General features: G+C 42.7%; 1 protein-coding gene across 5 annotated transcripts in view; it reads right to left on the bottom strand.

Moving 5' to 3' along the window:
• Window positions 1-17259, bottom strand: part of GMIP (GEM interacting protein) — an 86333-nt gene that overhangs the window by 40500 nt on the left and 28574 nt on the right. For all 5 annotated transcript variants that reach the window (XM_081898103.1, XM_081898104.1, XM_081898106.1 and 2 more), the window contains 8 exons: window positions 15441-15534; window positions 13392-13467; window positions 11987-12050; window positions 10203-10328; window positions 9509-9573; window positions 8128-8238; window positions 7851-7931; window positions 1555-1731 (listed from right to left, as the gene is read on the bottom strand). In XM_081898103.1, the coding sequence (XP_081754229.1) occupies window positions 1555-1731; window positions 7851-7931; window positions 8128-8238; window positions 9509-9573; window positions 10203-10328; window positions 11987-12050; window positions 13392-13467; window positions 15441-15534 (794 nt within the window). The remainder of the gene's footprint in view (window positions 1-1554; window positions 1732-7850; window positions 7932-8127; window positions 8239-9508; window positions 9574-10202; window positions 10329-11986; window positions 12051-13391; window positions 13468-15440; window positions 15535-17259) is intronic.

The raw sequence follows: 17259 nt of genomic DNA, 5'->3' as shown, positions 1-17259 counted from the left end.
GCAATAACCTTTTGGTTACACACAAGCTGAAATCTTCAAACAAAATTAATTTATTATTATTATTATTATTATTATTATTATTATTATTATTATTATTTTGTTATTTGTACCCTGCCCATCTGACTGGGTTGCCCCAGCCACTCTAGGCAGCTTCCAACCAATATAAAAGTATAATAAAACACCAAACATAAAAAACTTCCCTAAACAGCTCTGCCTTCAGGTGTCTTCTAAAAGTCAGATAGTTGTTTATTTCTTTGACATCTGATGGGAGGGTGTTCCACAGGGTGGGTGCCACTACTGAGAAGGCCCTCTGCTTATTCCCTGCAACCTCACTTCTCGCAGTGAGGAACCAGCAGAAGACCCTCGGAGGAAGACTTCAGTGTCTGGGCTGAACAATGGGGGTGGAGATGCTCCTCCAGATATACTGGGCCAAGGCTGTTTAGGGCTTTAACACTTTGAATTGTGCTTGCAAACTCCTCTTCAGAGGAAAGGAGAAACAAAATTCTTCTGGACTGAAACTGCATTTCTTATTGTTAGAGTGACCTGTATATCTTCTGAGTTGACTTTTCCACTGAAATGTGTTACCTAATGAATTATATAAAGTCTGCACATGTAAATAGTCACCCAGAGTAGCTGGGGAAACCCAGTCATCTATAAATTATATCTGGGTATAAATAATTTGTTGTTGTCGTTGTTGTACTGGGAGCCCATCTAGATCCTTTAGGACCTGTGTTATATGGTCCGAGTGGCTACTCCCAGTCACCATTCTAGCTGCCACATTCTGGATTAGTTGTAGTTTTCAAATCACCTTCAAAAGTGATTGCAGTAGTCCAAGCGAGAGATAACTAGAACATGCACCACTCTGGTGAGACAGTCTGCGGACAGGGAGGGTCTCAGCCTGCATACCAGATGGAGCTGGTAGACAGCTGCCCTGGACATATAATTGACCTGAGCCTCCATGGACAGCACTTAATAAAAGAATACAATAAAATACTGGTGTATTCTAAAGGGCCTTATAGGCTTTGCAAACAAAACTGTTTATTACAGTCATAGATGTAGGGTGGAGTACAATCATTTAAAATCTATAAAACATTTTGGAGATTTAAAGAGAAGGTATATATAAAAGACTATAAAAATATAAAAGAAGCTAAAAGAAGGGTTAGGAGCATTAAATGGATAAGGGAAAGCATAAAGGTTTAGTATATAAAAGGCTATGACTACAAACAGACCAAAGATAATAGAGATTTTAACCAGCTAATACACCCTGTTTTATCAGGGGTGACCAGACCAATAGGCCATCAACCTTTCTGTGTGAGTTGCTTTGCTGTCATTTGGTCTCCCATGCAGAGATCCTCCACGCCCAGTTTTGTAGCCCACAAAAACTTGTCATTGGCCCTGTTTCCCAACTCACCTTTGGCATCTGAGTCTTTGCCACACATTTACAGGCTCTTCGTTAGGAGGACCTGAATTCCAAAATCCGAGGTCTGAACTAGACCCCAGATTGCAAATGACAAAGGGACAAACTGCATAGGCTTTAGGATCTCAGACTGATACCTTTGACTGCAGCTCATCACGACATCGACGCCGCTTCTCCAGTTGCTTGTTGCCGCTGCCTGCAGTGGTCTGCCATTCTTCTTCTGCTCTGGCACTTAGCACTTTGGCTTTCTCCAGATCCTCGCAGCGCTGGAGGTAGTGAAGCCGTGCCTTCTGCATCGAGGACCTGGAATCATTCTGCAATTGAAGGTGGAGTTACAAGGGCATGTCTGACCAGCTGTGGCTCTGGGTCATTTTTTCATTTAGAAGCTCAGACCTGCATTAGGAGGCATCTAGGGAGCTTTTCTTTCCTTCCTGATCAAAGTGCTAAAACCAAATTGCAATAAATTTTGGGGGAAAAGCACATTTTTGTGGATTTAAAGTGGGGTTCCCGGCTGTAACCCTTCTAAATCAGGCTTGAAAATAGCTATAGGCTTAGTGGCCTTGGCAAGTAAAATTTGCTTCCAGTTGATGGAGCAGGAGAAGTATCCTACAACTGGAAGCCCCCCGGAGTGTCATAAATGACAATGGGCTCCTTGCCCCACTGCTTCCCACCCCAAAGAAAACCGCTGAATCAAAGCAAATGTCAATGAAGTTTTCTCCAGATTAATGCTTGCTTTGATTTATGGCTAGAGAGTGGATTTTTGGGGGGAAAGGGGTGGGTGAAGAGCAAAACCACTCAGACCTATGACTAGTAAGCAGGGGACAAGCAAAGAAACCCTCGGACCTATGCTTTTTGAAGTGTCTTTTAAGAAGCACAAGTCTGGATGAGCCCTGAAGGAGGTATCTCTGGGAACTGGGCAAGCAAAACCTTTTGTGAGCTAGTAACTAATTAGTAACAACAAAAGGCTACATTGGAAGTAGCTCAACAGGGGTGGCCATCCAGCACTACTTGCAGATTCATTCTATATTTGTCATCGGCTTATCAGGCTTGGTCCCCCCCCCCCCTCCACACCATAGGAAACAGCAGCTGCACAAACAGCACCTCACAGGAGATGCTCACATTACACTTCTAATCACATTTAATAGACATGGAGGTAGAAGAGCAGCGGGAGAAGCAGCGGGAAGTCAGTGCAATCTAAATACCAATAGACCAGCATATTTGAAATTATTCACTATATTAAGTGCATGCTATAATTCCTTTCAAAAACTTAACAGCACTGAACAGCCTGTATCATGTGTTTTTCAATTGCCCTGGTGCCTAAACGCTCACTGGCCAGAGCACAGGAAGGCAAAATCCAGCAGTATTGCATTGAATTTTCATGAATATGTACTTCAGTTACAGATAGGTAGTCGTGTTGGTCTGCCATAGTCAAAACAAAAAAAATTCCTTCCAGTAGGCGGTCAACAGGCTCATCACAGCTATCTGCCAATCACCCATTCCCACCACCCTTCTGAGTAATACCCCTCCCCACCTTCTCACTATATAGAAGGGTCTGGAAACTTCTGTTTCAGTGTATCTGAAGAAGTGTGCATGCACACGAAAGCTCATACCAAGAACTAACTTAGTTGGTCTTTAAGGTGCTACTGGAAGGAATTTTTTTTGTATGTACTTCAGTGTTATGCAAATGTAGATGACATGACTGTCAATGGGAGTTTGGTTGATTTGCTGTGTTCTACCAGATTCAGTACAGTGGTACCTCGGGTTACATATGCTTCAGGTTACATACGCTTCAGGTTACAGACTCTGCTAACCCAGAAATAGTACCTCAGGTTAAGAACTTTGCTTCAGGATGAGAACAGAAATCGTGCTCTGGTGGCGTGGTATCAGCGGGAGGCCCCATTAGCTAAAGTGGTGCTTCAGGTTAAGAACAGTTTCAGGTTAAGAAAAGACCTCCGGAACGAATTAAGTACTTAACCCGAGGTACCACTGTAGTCTCCTAATGGGGTCTGTTATGCTGCAACCAGGGCGATTAGTTTGTGTAGGAAGATTTTTAGGCGGTTAGCCAGGATTGATGTGACTGATTGATTTATCAATGAGATTGGGCAGTATGATTCTATTTTGAGGCTATCTTTGAGTGGCTTTAGGATAGAAACTATTTTGGAAGAGGTTCAGGTTTTAGGGATGGGGAGCCCTTTTGTGATGTCGTTAAATAGACAGGTCATGTAAGACATCAGGGGTTCTTTGAATTTGTTGTAGAATTCTGCTGTATAGCTATCTGGGCCTGGGGCTTTGGGTGGTTACAGGTTTTTGAATACTGTCTCTATTTCCTGTGGGGTGATAGGGCTGTGCATGAATTCTTGTTCCTCTGCAGTTAAAGTTGGCATGTTCAGTCCTGTTAGGAATCTTCTGATTTCCTGTTGCGGGTTGCAGGAGGTGTATAGATTGGCATAAAATTCAGTAGTAGTAGTAATAAATTTATTATTTTTACTCCGCCCATCTGGCTGGGTTTCCCCAGCCACTCTGGGTGGCTCCCAACAGAATATTAATAATAATAATAAAAGTGATAAAATATCAAACATTAAAAATTTCCCTAAACATGGCTGCCTTCAGATGTCTTCTAAAAGTCAGATAGTAAAGGTAAAGGTACCCCTGCCCGTACGGGCCAGTCATGACCGACTCTGGGGTTGCGCGCCCATCTCACTTAAGAGGCCGGGGGCCAGCGCTGTCCGAAGACACTTCCAGGTCACGTGGCCAGTGTGACGAAGCTGCTCTGGCGAGCCTGCACCAGCGCAGCACACAGAAACGCCGTTTACCTTCCCGCTATAAGGCGGTACCTATTTATCTACTTGCACTTAAGGGTGCTTTCGAACTGCTAGGTGGACAGGAGCTGGGACTGAACGACGGGAGCTCACCCCCCCACAGGGATTCGAACCGCCGACCATACGATCGGCAAGTCCTAGGCACTGAGGTTTTACCCACAGCGCCACCCGCGTCCCCACATAAAGTCAGATAGTATTCAGCAAATTCTGAGGTTATTTCTTTGGTGGAGGATGTTATGTTACCATGTGTTTTTTTATGTGACACAGTGTATTCTTATGTGTATTTTTACAGTGCATTTTTATGTGACACTGTGTATTCTTATTTTGAGTAATCTTTTCCTACATCTGTTTGCTAATAGTCTGGAGTTCTTTCCCCCATATTCGTAAAAGCGTTGTTTAGAATATAGGATGTTAATATTTGTTTTATTGATTTCTAGCAAGTTTATTTTCCTTCTTTTTGGTTCTATGAGTTTAAGGAGTTTTTTTGGCTTTTGTTTGTTTGTAGTGTGATGAGAGGGTTGTAATGTCTTGTTCGAATTTAGCACTGGAAGACACAAGATTTACCCACCTTGGAAGAATGGCAGATCCAAGTAATGGACTATATGGAAATGGCAGAAATGACTGGCAGAATACGACATCAAGGAGAAGAGCAGGTGGAAGAAGATTGGAAGAAGTTTAAAAACTATCTACAAAAACATTGTAAAATTTTTGAATGTTGAGGACATTGAAATGAAACGAAGGGGTTCTAGTGAATAAGATAAATAAGAGTATGAAAGAAGGCATAGATATTGGATGAAAATTTGAATAATACAATATGTGAAGGAACTTTTAAAGGATAAAATTAAATATGAATGAACTTGCTAAATTAATTTTAAAGTGGAATACAAGAAAGGAGGGCGGGTGGAAGTCAAGAAAATAAGGTTATGAAGGATATGAATTTGAAAAGAGCTCTTTTTCCCTTTTTATGTTAAATTTTTTTTAGGTTTGTAATATTTTTCTTTTTTCCTGTTTTTTGGCTGAGTTTTGATTCTTCTTTTTTGTTGTTTGAATGTTGGTGTCTGTTGGGGTTTTGATGTTTATTGTTCTATTGTAATCTTTTATCTTTCTTTTGAAAAAATAATAATAAAATATTAATAAAAAAAAGTAATGTCTTGTTCAAATTTATCAATTTTTGAGGAGGTTTTTTTTTTAATGGATGCCCTCTTCTTTATGAAGGCTCCTCTGTTGTTATGAAGGCTCCTCTGCTTTTAATTAAAGTTGACAGAGAAAGGCATGTAAAGCCTCTGAGAGCACCTCAGGCTACGGTCCTTGGGACGAAAAAGGATCACAGACCCTCCAAGTGTCTTTATTTTCCAGGGACATCCCTAATTTAGAGAAGCCATCCCGGTTTCTCATTTGATCCTGGTTGGAATGTCCCGCTTTTCCTTATAATATCCCTATTTTCATTGGAGAACTATTGGGGGGTATGGAGTTATCCAACCCCCAAGCCTCTGAAGGGAAGTTTTTTTTATGTCTAGTGTTTTATTATATTTTTATATCTGTTGGAAGCTTCACAGAGTGGTGGAGCAACCCCAGTAAGATGTGTGGGGTATAAATAGTCAAAATATCATTATGGAATGGGACGTCCATATTTTTTTTTTAAAAAAATTTATTTATGCTTTCACAATATTCTTCTACATTATTCGACTTCCCCACACACCCCACCCTCCATGGGTTCCTTTTTACTCTTAGTTGTGCTACATATCTTTATACCCCTTTTAATTGATTTAGCTGCTGTTCATATATCTATTCCTACTTGGAGATTTATTTAACAGTTATACAGGTGAAACTCAGAAAATTAGAATATTGTGAAAAAGTTCATTTATTTCAGTAATTTAACTTAAAAGGTGAAACTAATATATGAGATAGACTCATGACATGCAAAGCAAGATATGTCAAGCCTTTATTTTTTATAATTGTGATGATCATGGCGTACAGCTGATGAAAACCCCAAATTAATAATCTCAGAAAATTAGAATATTAAATGAAATCAGCAAAACAAGGATTGCAAATATTGGACCTCTGAGAAGTAGAAGCATGCATATATACTCAGTACTTGGTTTGGGCCCCTTTTGCATCCATTACTGCATCAATGCGGTGTGGCATGGATGCTATCAGCCTGTGGCACTGCTGAGGTATAATGGAAGACCAGGATGCTTCAATAGCAGCCTTCAGCTCTACTACATTGCTCGGTCTCATATCTCTCATCTTTCTCTAGGCAATGCCCCATAGATTCTCTATGGGGTTCAGGTCAGACGAGTTTGCTGGCCAATCAAGCACAGTAATCCCATGGGCATTGAACCAGGTGTTGGTACTTTTGGCCAAAGTCCTGCTGGAAAATGAAGTCAGCATCCCCATAAAGCTCATCTGTGGAAGGAAGCATGAAGTGCTCCAAAATCTCCTGGTAGATGGCTGTGTTGACTGTTGACTCTGGACTTAATGAAGCACAGTGGACCAACACCAGCTGATGACAGGCTCCCCAAATCAACACAGACTGTGGAAATTTCACACTGGACTTCAAGCATCTGGCATTGTGTGCCTCCCCATTCTTCCTCCAGACTCTGGGTCCTTGGTTTCCAAATGAGATGCAAAAGCTCCTCTCATCAGAAAAGAGATTTGAGTAGTTGATCATCACAATTATATTAGTTTCACCTTTTAAGTTGAACTACTGAAATAAATGAACTTTTCCACGATATTCTAATTTTCTGAGTTTCACCTGTAATTCTTTAAATATTCTCCAAAGTTTTCCCACTCGTCTCTTATGGTATGTTCATCCTGGCTTCTTATCTTTGCAGTCAATATTGCTAACGCCACATATTCTATTAACTTATTCTGCCAATCCTCTTTCATTGGTCTGCTTTATCCTTCCACGTTTGTACATAGGCTATTCTGGGTGCAGCAGTTGCATAAAGAAAAAGATTTAATACATTCCTAGGTCTCTCAGCCTCTATTATACCCAAAAGGAACATCTCTGGGTCTCTTGGAAATGGCAACTTTAGCATTTTTAAAAATTTCTGTGTATATCTTCTCCCAATATTCCTTAGCTTTCTTACATCCCTACCACATGTGTATACATGTCCCCTCTGTTTCTTTGCATTTCTAACACCCTTTTATACATTTTGACCAATAGTTGGGGTGAGGCCCCCTTTTCTATTGGAGAAATATTGCAGGGTAAGGGATGACAGGTAAGAAGACTTGAAAGTGTTGGTGAGACTGTCTTTCTTTGAGCACAGGGGTTACAGGGATGATGTGAACTTGCATGGAAGCCCTGGGACAAGCTCCTAGTCCAGGCATAGGCAAACTCGGTCCTCCAGCTGTTTTGGGACTACAACTCCCATCATCCCTAGCTAACAGGACAGTGGTCAGGGATGATGGGAGTTGTAGTCCCAAAACAGCTGGAGGACCGAGTTTGCCTATGCCTGTCCTAGTACTTCCCCAAGCTTCCACTTTCATATTAATCCCAGCATGCATTGCCCAGGAACCAGCTGAGAAATACTGCATGAAAGGGGACCTCCCAGTGATTGCAGCTTTTTCCCTCCCCCCCAACCACGATCCTTTCCTAGATCTGCTCTTACCATCCTTTTCTGCTCCTTCTGCCACTGATCTTTGAATTCCTTCCGCCATTTCTCAATTTCATTCCTCTTCGCCCAAAGAGGCTGCAAGGCAAGGTGGGATGCAGGAAGTGAGATCTCGAGCAGTAGGTTTCATTATTTACAAATCTATGGCATCTAGGAGACACCATGAGTGACCAACGGACCTGGGCAAATCAGCAGAATGGATTGCAAGCCCAAGAGATATTTTAGTTGCTGCATTTGTAAAATGGTGTCTCATCTAAGCTGAGAAACACTGTACCTGATAGTATTCCTTCATTTGCAAAATCCCAGCCGTCTCTATGGCCAAGTTCCCTGCCCTGATGTCATGCTCCATGGTCATTGTGTACAGATTCTGTAAGGGCATACAAGTCTGAAAAGACAAAAACACAGAGCCAATGGGTTCTAGGACTGAGAGTGTTGGGACTGGAACAAGGATGTTTGGGTTCAAATCCCAGCTTACAGGGAATGCTCAGTCTCCCTATTAGCACAGTGATGAAAGAAGACCTCCTATCTCACGTATGTGGCACTGCTCTGCCGGTTTCATTTGCTGGCTCAATGCAGTAACCATGGCATATGTGAACAGCTCACCCCGTGGATCAGCCACGTCACGTGGCAAGTGTCCACATCAGCACTGCAACTGGCTTTCAAGACTTTTAAGCACCAGAGCCAATCCACAAAACTAGCTGCATACCACACAGAAGTGGTTTTCAGCAACAACCCCTCTGCCTGCTTAAAGGAGAAAGCAGAGAATCAAGCTTTAGGAGTTCTAGCTGCAACTTAGCCCAGCCATATTAGAAGCTAGTGTCATGGCACTACGATACAGTCAAACCTCAATTGTCAAATGTAATCCACTCTGGAAGACCATTCGACTTCCGAAACGTCCGACAACCAAAAATTGAAAGCAGAAGCCTCAATACAATAGGGAAACTCAAAACGGAAGCTGTGTCAGAAGTTCAGCTTCTGAAAATTGTTTGAAAACCAGAACAGTTACTTCCGGGTCTCTGGCATTTGGGAGTCAAAACATTTGAAAACGGAGCCATTTGAGAACAGAGGTTTGAGTGTACAACATAGAACAGGGACAGGGAACTGTGTGGTGTTCCAGATGTTGTTGGGCTCCAACTCTCATCAGCATGGCCAATGATGAAGGAAGGTGGGAGTCGCATTCCAGCAACACCTGGGGGTACCAGGTTGCCCATCCCTGACATACAGACGATGCTGGTTGCTTCTCAGAGCTGCAGGAATAAAATAGACATGAAATTAATGCTAATAGCATGGTGAAATGCACATAAGAGTTAATTTTGCTCTGTCAAGTAGAGAGGCTAGCTTTCAAGTGTGTCATGTCCATTAACTAGCTGATGAGAACATAATACCAGAAAATAACAGTTGCCTTTGGGTGCTGCTTTATTGGAAGTGGCAGCCTGGAACACTAGCCCTTGCATGGGTGAATTCATCTTTATACGTACTGGGAAAATGGTAACTGTAAACGTGGGGGGAGGGTACACACACACCTTATAGACTTAGGCTCTGCATGGGAGAGACTAGCAAAGACCCTACAGATCAAACAACGTAGGGCAATACCGAAACTATTTCACACAGCCTGTGAAATGAAGTCCCAGAAGGGAGCAACTAGGAAACAATACCTGTGGGAAAATGGCACTCCTGCCAGCATCAGCGATCTTCAGGATGTTCTTTGCAAACTCAGTTTCTATGAACAGAAAACAATAGACTGAATTTCCAAAGGAAACATATAGTAGGAGCAGAGAGCTTCTTTCTATGTAGCCACAAAAACATGGGATTTTGGAAAGCTGCTCCTACCTTGGCAAGAGTCATGGAAAGAACTATGTGTTGGAGTGTTGGGGGTATCAAGGAGTTAAACACTGTGCTTATTGGGAATGCTGACTCAGCAGCATGTGATGACTAAGCATCATGGGGCGTAGCCTAATTGATTCCTTGCCAGCTAGCATAAAGAGGCAAGGTTGTCTTCAGGTGATGGCTTCTCCCTGAATGTAATTCCACCTGTACCTTGTGTATCCTTAATGTACCAAGACTGCTTTACAATGCTGCAAGACTGCAAGTGAATAAAGCCTTACTGAAAATCCAACTGGATTCCCGAATGCTTCTTGTGGGGCCCTTGTATGTCGCAACACTGTGTACCCATTCTAATGTCATCTTCTGCTGCTGTTTTGGCCAGGATTGCTTGTGGGGACATTTTTTATGGCTGTCTAATGTGGAAATATATCACCTAGATTTTAACTTAAAAGAGTCTGTGTTAGAGGAGAGTTTGGGGGGTCTGATGGCCTGTTTAGGTCATGGATAATGCAAAACCAGCCTCACCGTAATTCAGGCGTTTGTCAACCCAGGTCAAGAGTTCCTTGACGTATTTGCACCACATCTTGGCATAGCCTAGGGCTGCTTCCACGCCACCAGTGCACTTGATCAGCATCTCGTCGGCCTCTTCAGCTGAGAAAATTAATTTGCAGGTTTCAGGAAGCAGCTGCAGAAGAAGTCCCTCTGGCTGACCACCAGCACTCAGCAGCGTGAGGAGGCAAACAAGTCTCCATTGGTCAGGTCAAAGCCAGACTTGGTGTCTAGCCGCTCTGCTCATTGGGCCACGGGAAGCCCATTGGCTTCCAGGAGACCAAACATCTTTACCAGCCTCTTACTTTACTCTCCCCCCCTCCTCCGCTGATTGGTGATTGGCATTTTCAATCCCTGTAGCTTCTCCTTCCTTGTAACATGCGCTGCCATTGTAACAAAGTGCCCCGTGTGTGTGTCTCTCTTGCAGCACCTGCTCCATGCCTTCCGCCTTCCTGATGCTTGCCTTGCTCCTGAGCCAGACAAGGCTTTCTCTAGTTCACTAGCAGTGCTGCTGCCTTCATCTCTTTGGGTACTTCCAGATGGAGCCCTAATATTGTAAATAGGTTATTCAGATATCATTAAAGGGGTCATTGGCAACAGGTTTGTTGTTCTTGATCCAAGTTAAATGGGGTGGTGAAATATGGATTGGTATTTTGGATGCCAACCAAAACAGAGAAGGTCCTCAATAATATAAGAAACAACAGACAAAATCACAGGAACCTCTGGAAAGAATGACAGGGGTATAAAATCTTATTTGTAAGTGTCCAGCAACATTGGGAGGGATTTTCATACTTAAGGAGCACCAATCCCCCAATGACTCATCCTTTGGACATGCCCTTCTTGTCATCTGTCTGTGCTACTGTTCTGGAACTAATGAGTTCTCCAACTTACAGTTTCATTTTTCTCCCTGGCAACTTGGTCCTTCAGCCAGACTACCTAGCCAAAAAGACCAGTTCTCACAATGAGAGGCCTTTCTTCTGTAGGAGGGCAAAGGACCCCACCTGTGTGAGACATCACACTGAATGTCTGGCTTTTAAGAGTGTGTACATACTTAATAGTGATTGCTCTTAATTCCAGAGCACTTCCCTCTTTGACTCCCTTTTACATATGTCTTTAATACAGTAATGCTTAAACGTGACTTTGATCCCATGAATCAGTGAGTAGGAATCTGTCATTTAGGGTGGAAAAATCACAAAACCTAAGCAAGTTCTTCCAAGGCAAGGTTTGTTCCAACACCTGACCTACATAATCACATGCCTCCCAGGATGGTCATCCTCATGTTGCCACCATTCAGCCATTAAACTGCCCCTAAACAGTTCTGAAACTAGAGAAAGGGGAGAGGGAGTGCCAGCAATCTCCTCCCCCTTCCAGATGGAAGTAGTGATGGGGGAAGCAACCAAAGAATGTGTTTCCTCACAACAGGTTGTGGGTAGCCATGCTGTTAAGTGAAAATATAACCAGAGGGTCGGCCTTTGTAATTAAAAAAAAATCATTTAATTGACACATCCTCCATGAATTCATCAGATCCCCTTTTCAAAGCCAACTAAGCTACTGGTTATCGGCACATTGTGTGATGGTGAATTCCATAAATTAATTGTGCATTTTGTGGAGAAAGACTTTCTTTTGTCTGTCCTGGATGTCCTGCCATTCATGATGCCAAAAACTTACAAGAGTCCTCAAGCCTAGCAGCAGATGTAAAATGACAGTGGCAATCCAAACTGAATTTGGCCACCTTTGTTTAACCTCCCTTGTCCTGTTACCTGACATGTTCCCTGGTTCTCCTGCTTCCGAACTTCCTTCACATTTATAGAAAGCTTCATCTGTCTGTGAAACAAAGAGATAACATTTTTGAGAATGTTTTCAAATGGGCGAATAACCCCCAAATGCACAGCCCCCCATTTTAAAGCTTCATTTGGTTTGTTTAACACAACTACAGTGCTTTAGAGCTCTTCCAGCTTCTGTTTGCCCCATTGCTTTCTCGAGAGGAAACCCATTCTTCACACTGAATCAGAACAAAGGTCAACCAGGTTTTCTCCAGGTGGACATTGGCTCCCATTTAGCACTTAAAGCGCAGGTTTTTCTGGGGAAAGCAGCAGGGCAAGTGGAAACCCGCTTGTGCTTTCTAGGAATGGGGCAAGTGGAAGTGTGGGCGAGCCCTTCATTTTGCCAAAGGGCACGAGGTGCAGACTGTGCACCTGACACCCACCCACCCACATAATCTGCTTCTGATGCAGAAACTTGGGAAGGAGCAGATGGTCATAGCTGTCAACTTTTCCCTTTTCTTGCGATGAATCCTATTCGGAATAAGGGAATTTCCCCTTAAAAAAAGGGAAACGTTGACAGCTATGCAGATGGTAGAAGGCAAGTGATAAAATCCAAAACCTCACAAGATAGCTGAAATATCCTGCAGTGTCGTCTCAGACACCTTTCACACCCTTTGAGCTAAAAAGTGATATTAAGCTAATTTCTCACTATTTGGGGATCCATAAGGATCTGTGCCTTGGATCCACAATTTTACACCATGGCAGCACTAGACCAAAGCACAGGATCTGTGATTTTTGCAGTCTTGTCAATGAGACAGATAAGATTTGTGATTTAATGGTAATTTGGGAAGGAGGAGAAAACTTCTTTAAAAAATTGTGCCGTTTCCAGTGGATCTGTTTTGCTGGATCTTTGCACATGTACACTGCCCCTTCTCTTCCTTCCACTCTCTCCAATTACATTTTCTCTTTCTTGACCACTTTCTCCCCTAGCCCCTCCCCACAAGCTCCCAGAATCTCCCCTTTCTCCTGCTTTCAGCTTCAGTGCTGGTCTGAGCTTTGAAAAGCACATGCAGCAGAAAAGAAGCAGATGAAGGTGAGAGCCTTCCAACTTTGTCCTCCAGCTGTACAGGACTTTTTGAGGGGAAGAAAGGCAGCCAGCCCCCTTCTCTCCTGTTAATGCAAGGGACAGTGAGTGGTGTGTGGAAGTTCTCAAGGGGGCCACCGCACCCATAGGCACCATGTGGGCTACCCATTTTGCTAGTTTTGTGGTATTAGACTTTATGGGGGAGTTTATCATGCAAAGGAAGGGATTTGGTTACTTTTGAACTGTTGGAACAAATTAGCTTTTCACAAATGCACCAATAGTTTTTCACTCCAGCGTCAGGCTTACATTTCAACGTACCTGTAGTTTTTCCGTCTGCAGGTTTGAGATTCCACTATCATTGTCATTAACATCATCAATGAACATATCAACTGCCCTGCAAATTAGAAAGAGCCAACAAGTAATATTACACACACGGCAGAAGTAAAGGTTCTCCACCAGAACCATACAACACAAAATGGGCCATACAACACAATATTATGCAGAATGGTGTAGCTGCCTTGAGTGGTAGATTTTAGGAGCCATTACTGAGTGACAAATCCTCCTTTATTTATTATTAGATTCTTATCTGGGAGAATGGTAGCTTTTGGATTTTTCCACCCCCAAAACCAGAGTATTTGGGGTCATCGTGACTGAGCAAGATGTGCACTGGCAAATTCATTTTTTTTCCTGGTAAAATGTACAACATATGTGCTCTCAATAGGGAGTCATAATCCATTGTGGCTCCCTGCTTATATGCACAAATGATGGCAATGACACACAGGTATTTGCCTTCCGGCAACATGAAGCAGTCCTCCATTGCTGCTTTTTCATCAGTTTGAAAGCCTTCCTTCTAAAATCTGCAATGGCAGCATACCAAGAAATGCAACTATTCCCTAAAGTTATGACCATATAAACAAAAGTAGCTTGTCAGACAAGCTGGTTTGATAGAGACAAAAGTTGCATGAAACTCCAGAAACCTTGATTTTCTCTCTCCCCCAAAGTCAAGCAAACCCAGCAGTAGCATCAACTGTGTGGGGCTGGTTGCATTTCCACAGAACAATTTTAGTTGATCCTGCTTCCATTGAAACTGCATTCCTTTGATTTGTTCCCAAAGTAAATTACTCCTGATGTCATTATTCTCTGCTGCAGAATTATCTATTGTCATCATCTTCATTAATCAATTAGTTTCTATAGAGTTACCTCAAGACAATGTACAATGGAAACATCAATAAACAGTTGCTGGGGGTGGTGGGGTACCAGCAGTTGTGTTTAAAACAAAACTAAAACCATACCAAAGCAAAAACCCATTTAGCCAACTGGAAAAGCCTATAAAGCCTCAGTTTGTTTCTGGAAAGTGTGGATATTGGGCACCTGCCGACATTGGGCATCTCAACAGGAACACTATTCCACAGAGCAGGGGCAACCACACAAAAAGCCCTGCCCAGAGTTACCGCAGAGAAAACTTTGGAAACCTTTGGCACTGAAAGGGTAAATTCTCCTGCATGCTGCAGTGATCTGCTGGGTGAGATATAAGGTGGTCTCTCAAGCTCCCTGGTCCTGAGCTATAGAGGGGTTTATATCTTCATACCTGCACCTTGAACTTGGACTGGCAGCAGCTTGGCAGCCAGAAAAAAATCCCCCCAGTGGTGTGTTATATGCTGCCGGTGGTTTGCTCCCGCATTTTGCAGCGGCTGCAGCCTGTGGACCAACCCCAAGGGCAGCCCCATGGAGTGCACCAGAATAGTGCAACCACGAGGTTACCAGTACATGGTCAAGTTATCCCAGTCCAAGAATGGCCACAGCTGTCTTACCAATCAAGCTGGTGAAAGGCACTCCTAGCCACGGAGGCACCTGCACCTCAAACTTTAAAAAACCAAAAACCAAAAATAACATAATGTTAGCTTAGAATGTATACTTTTAACTGTTGATTTTATTCATTTTGCTTTTTATAGCATGTTTCCAACACTGATTTTTATTGACAATTTAAATGTATGTTTTATATTATTTGAAAAGTGCTTAGAGGTTTTATTTCCATTTAAGCAGTATATAAATTTTGTTAAATAAATAAAAGAACCAGGCTAAATGCAAGAAGAATTCAGCTGGGTTATTTTTCCTGGCTTTGCACCCTCTGGTTCTGGTGAAAAGCATAACAACCTGGACAGGTCAGTAGAAATATTGTTCTGACAATTCTAAGCCATTTTCATGGTTGCAGTTGTGCTTTTTTCAGCAGCCACAGTTGATGGAGATGCTCATGCCTCATCTGTGTGATCTTTCTCCCTTCGGTTCTGTACAACAGTATGGATAAATTTAGCGGTGGTGGTGAGCACTGTTAGGAGGATTGCTATGAAAGCGATCTTGGATACATACGAATTTCCAATTGAAATTTCTATGGCATCCAGACTCCGGAAAATCTCACTGAAGCGTTTCTTGTTTTCAGTCCCTTTCACTTGGCTATTGAGATCTGGAAAGGAGGATAAAAGGGATAAAAGAGAAATCTCCGTGAGGCCTTGTGCAAACAATGAAAGATAGAATCTAGCCATGCAAAATTATAGAGAAGTCTTGTCTTCCTTTCAAGCTAAAATCTATTGAAAACTATTTAAATAATTAACAATATGGATGTGTTTGAAATCTTATTGGGCTTAGTGAATGCTCAAACTGAAATAAAGACAGGCACAAGATTTGCAGAGCTGTCTTGAAACTCTCCTTAATACAAACATGCCATTTGCTCCTTAGGAAAAAAACAACGGTGATGCTAGTTTGCAGGAAGATCTGGCTTGTCACAGCACTCGGTACTTTTCTTCTGGAGGTACTCAAGGCTATGCAGTACGGGCACCTCCCCCCCCCAAAAAAAGTTAAAAGTGTGGCATTTACTGTAACAACTTCATGGTGTCCGCCAAGACCCTTTTTCCTTAAAAAGAAAGAAAGGGGGAAAGCACTGACAGTACTAATTGGCTAGCACACATGACATCAGCAAGGTATCGGTCCTGTGAGCAGTTTTGCAACTCTTTTAAACATATTTGCATTTTTAAAAACAGAACATGGAGGATGAAAGTATAAATAAACAAACAAACATACAGCATTGTGAAAAGTAAAACTTAAAGAAAGGCTGTAAACATAGGAGAGAGTGGCAGAACTGATGGCCGACCCAGCATCTGACCTGATAAGATCCAGCAATTGTCATGTAAACTGAAAAGTTGCCAGGCTTGTACCACAGACCAATAACCAACTGTGGCTTCTCTTTAAACACTGTGTCTGTCATCCCCTCCCCCCCCCCCGATGACAAAAGCAATACTGGATGGGTCCCACTGCTATCATATTCTGAATCCATGCAATTGATGGGGGTGGGGCTAGCTAGTTGAGAATATAATAAAGGGCAAGAGAAATCAGTGCTGTTGTGTTGGAAGGATATTTACAGGAGGACAAAGAAAAGTATCTTCACAGAAAAGCAAGGCACATTGTGTTCAAGGAGCTTTAAAGCTCAGTCAGAGCAAATGGCACTCTACAAATTGTTGTTTGCTCTGAGTCAGCTTTAAAGAGACGCTTTTCTCAGGGAAAGCTCTGGAGCAAAAAATGGGGCACTTGGACATGGAGCTTTAAAGTGCAGACCTGTGCCTGGAAAGAGTGGGGCACAAGGTAAGTGTGGATAAGCCCTGACTGGAAGGCCTAACAGAATTTCAGGTCTTCCCCACACTTCCCCCCAGGGAAAACTACTCTTTAGTGCTCAATTGGAGCAAACAGCAATTGGTGTTTCTGTGGATTGCCATTTGTTCCGATTTAGAGCTAAAGAGTGGGTTTCCCTGGGAAAGGTGAGGGGAAAGGGGTAAACGGCTCAGACCTGTGCTTCCAAGGCACAGGAGAAGCGGAAGTGTGGACAAGCCCTTAAGACATTCCCTGCCCTTCCTGGAGATGTTTGGGATTGAACTTGGGCCAGTGTTCTCTCTGAGGACATCACAACAGTCATTGCAGTGGAGAGAGCTCCATGGGACGTGGGGAACAAATTGTCATCCAAAGAGTGTGGTCCTGAATCCAGACTAATTACAGAGTCCTGTTAAACAGGATCCACCCAAGAAAACTGACCTTGTTTTTTATTTACCTATTTCACACCAGTTGCCAGAAAAACGGGGGCAAGGATGATATTTCCCCAGCTAGTGCTCCACTATTTTTATAACGGTCCTGGTGAGATTGA

This window comes from Podarcis melisellensis, assembly GCF_964234715.1.
Source record: "Podarcis melisellensis genome assembly, chromosome: 2".
NCBI classification, from domain to species: Eukaryota; Metazoa; Chordata; class Lepidosauria; order Squamata; family Lacertidae; genus Podarcis; species Podarcis melisellensis.
The sequence above is the reverse complement of the archived record's forward strand: the minus strand, read 5'-3'. Positions and strand labels throughout refer to the sequence as shown.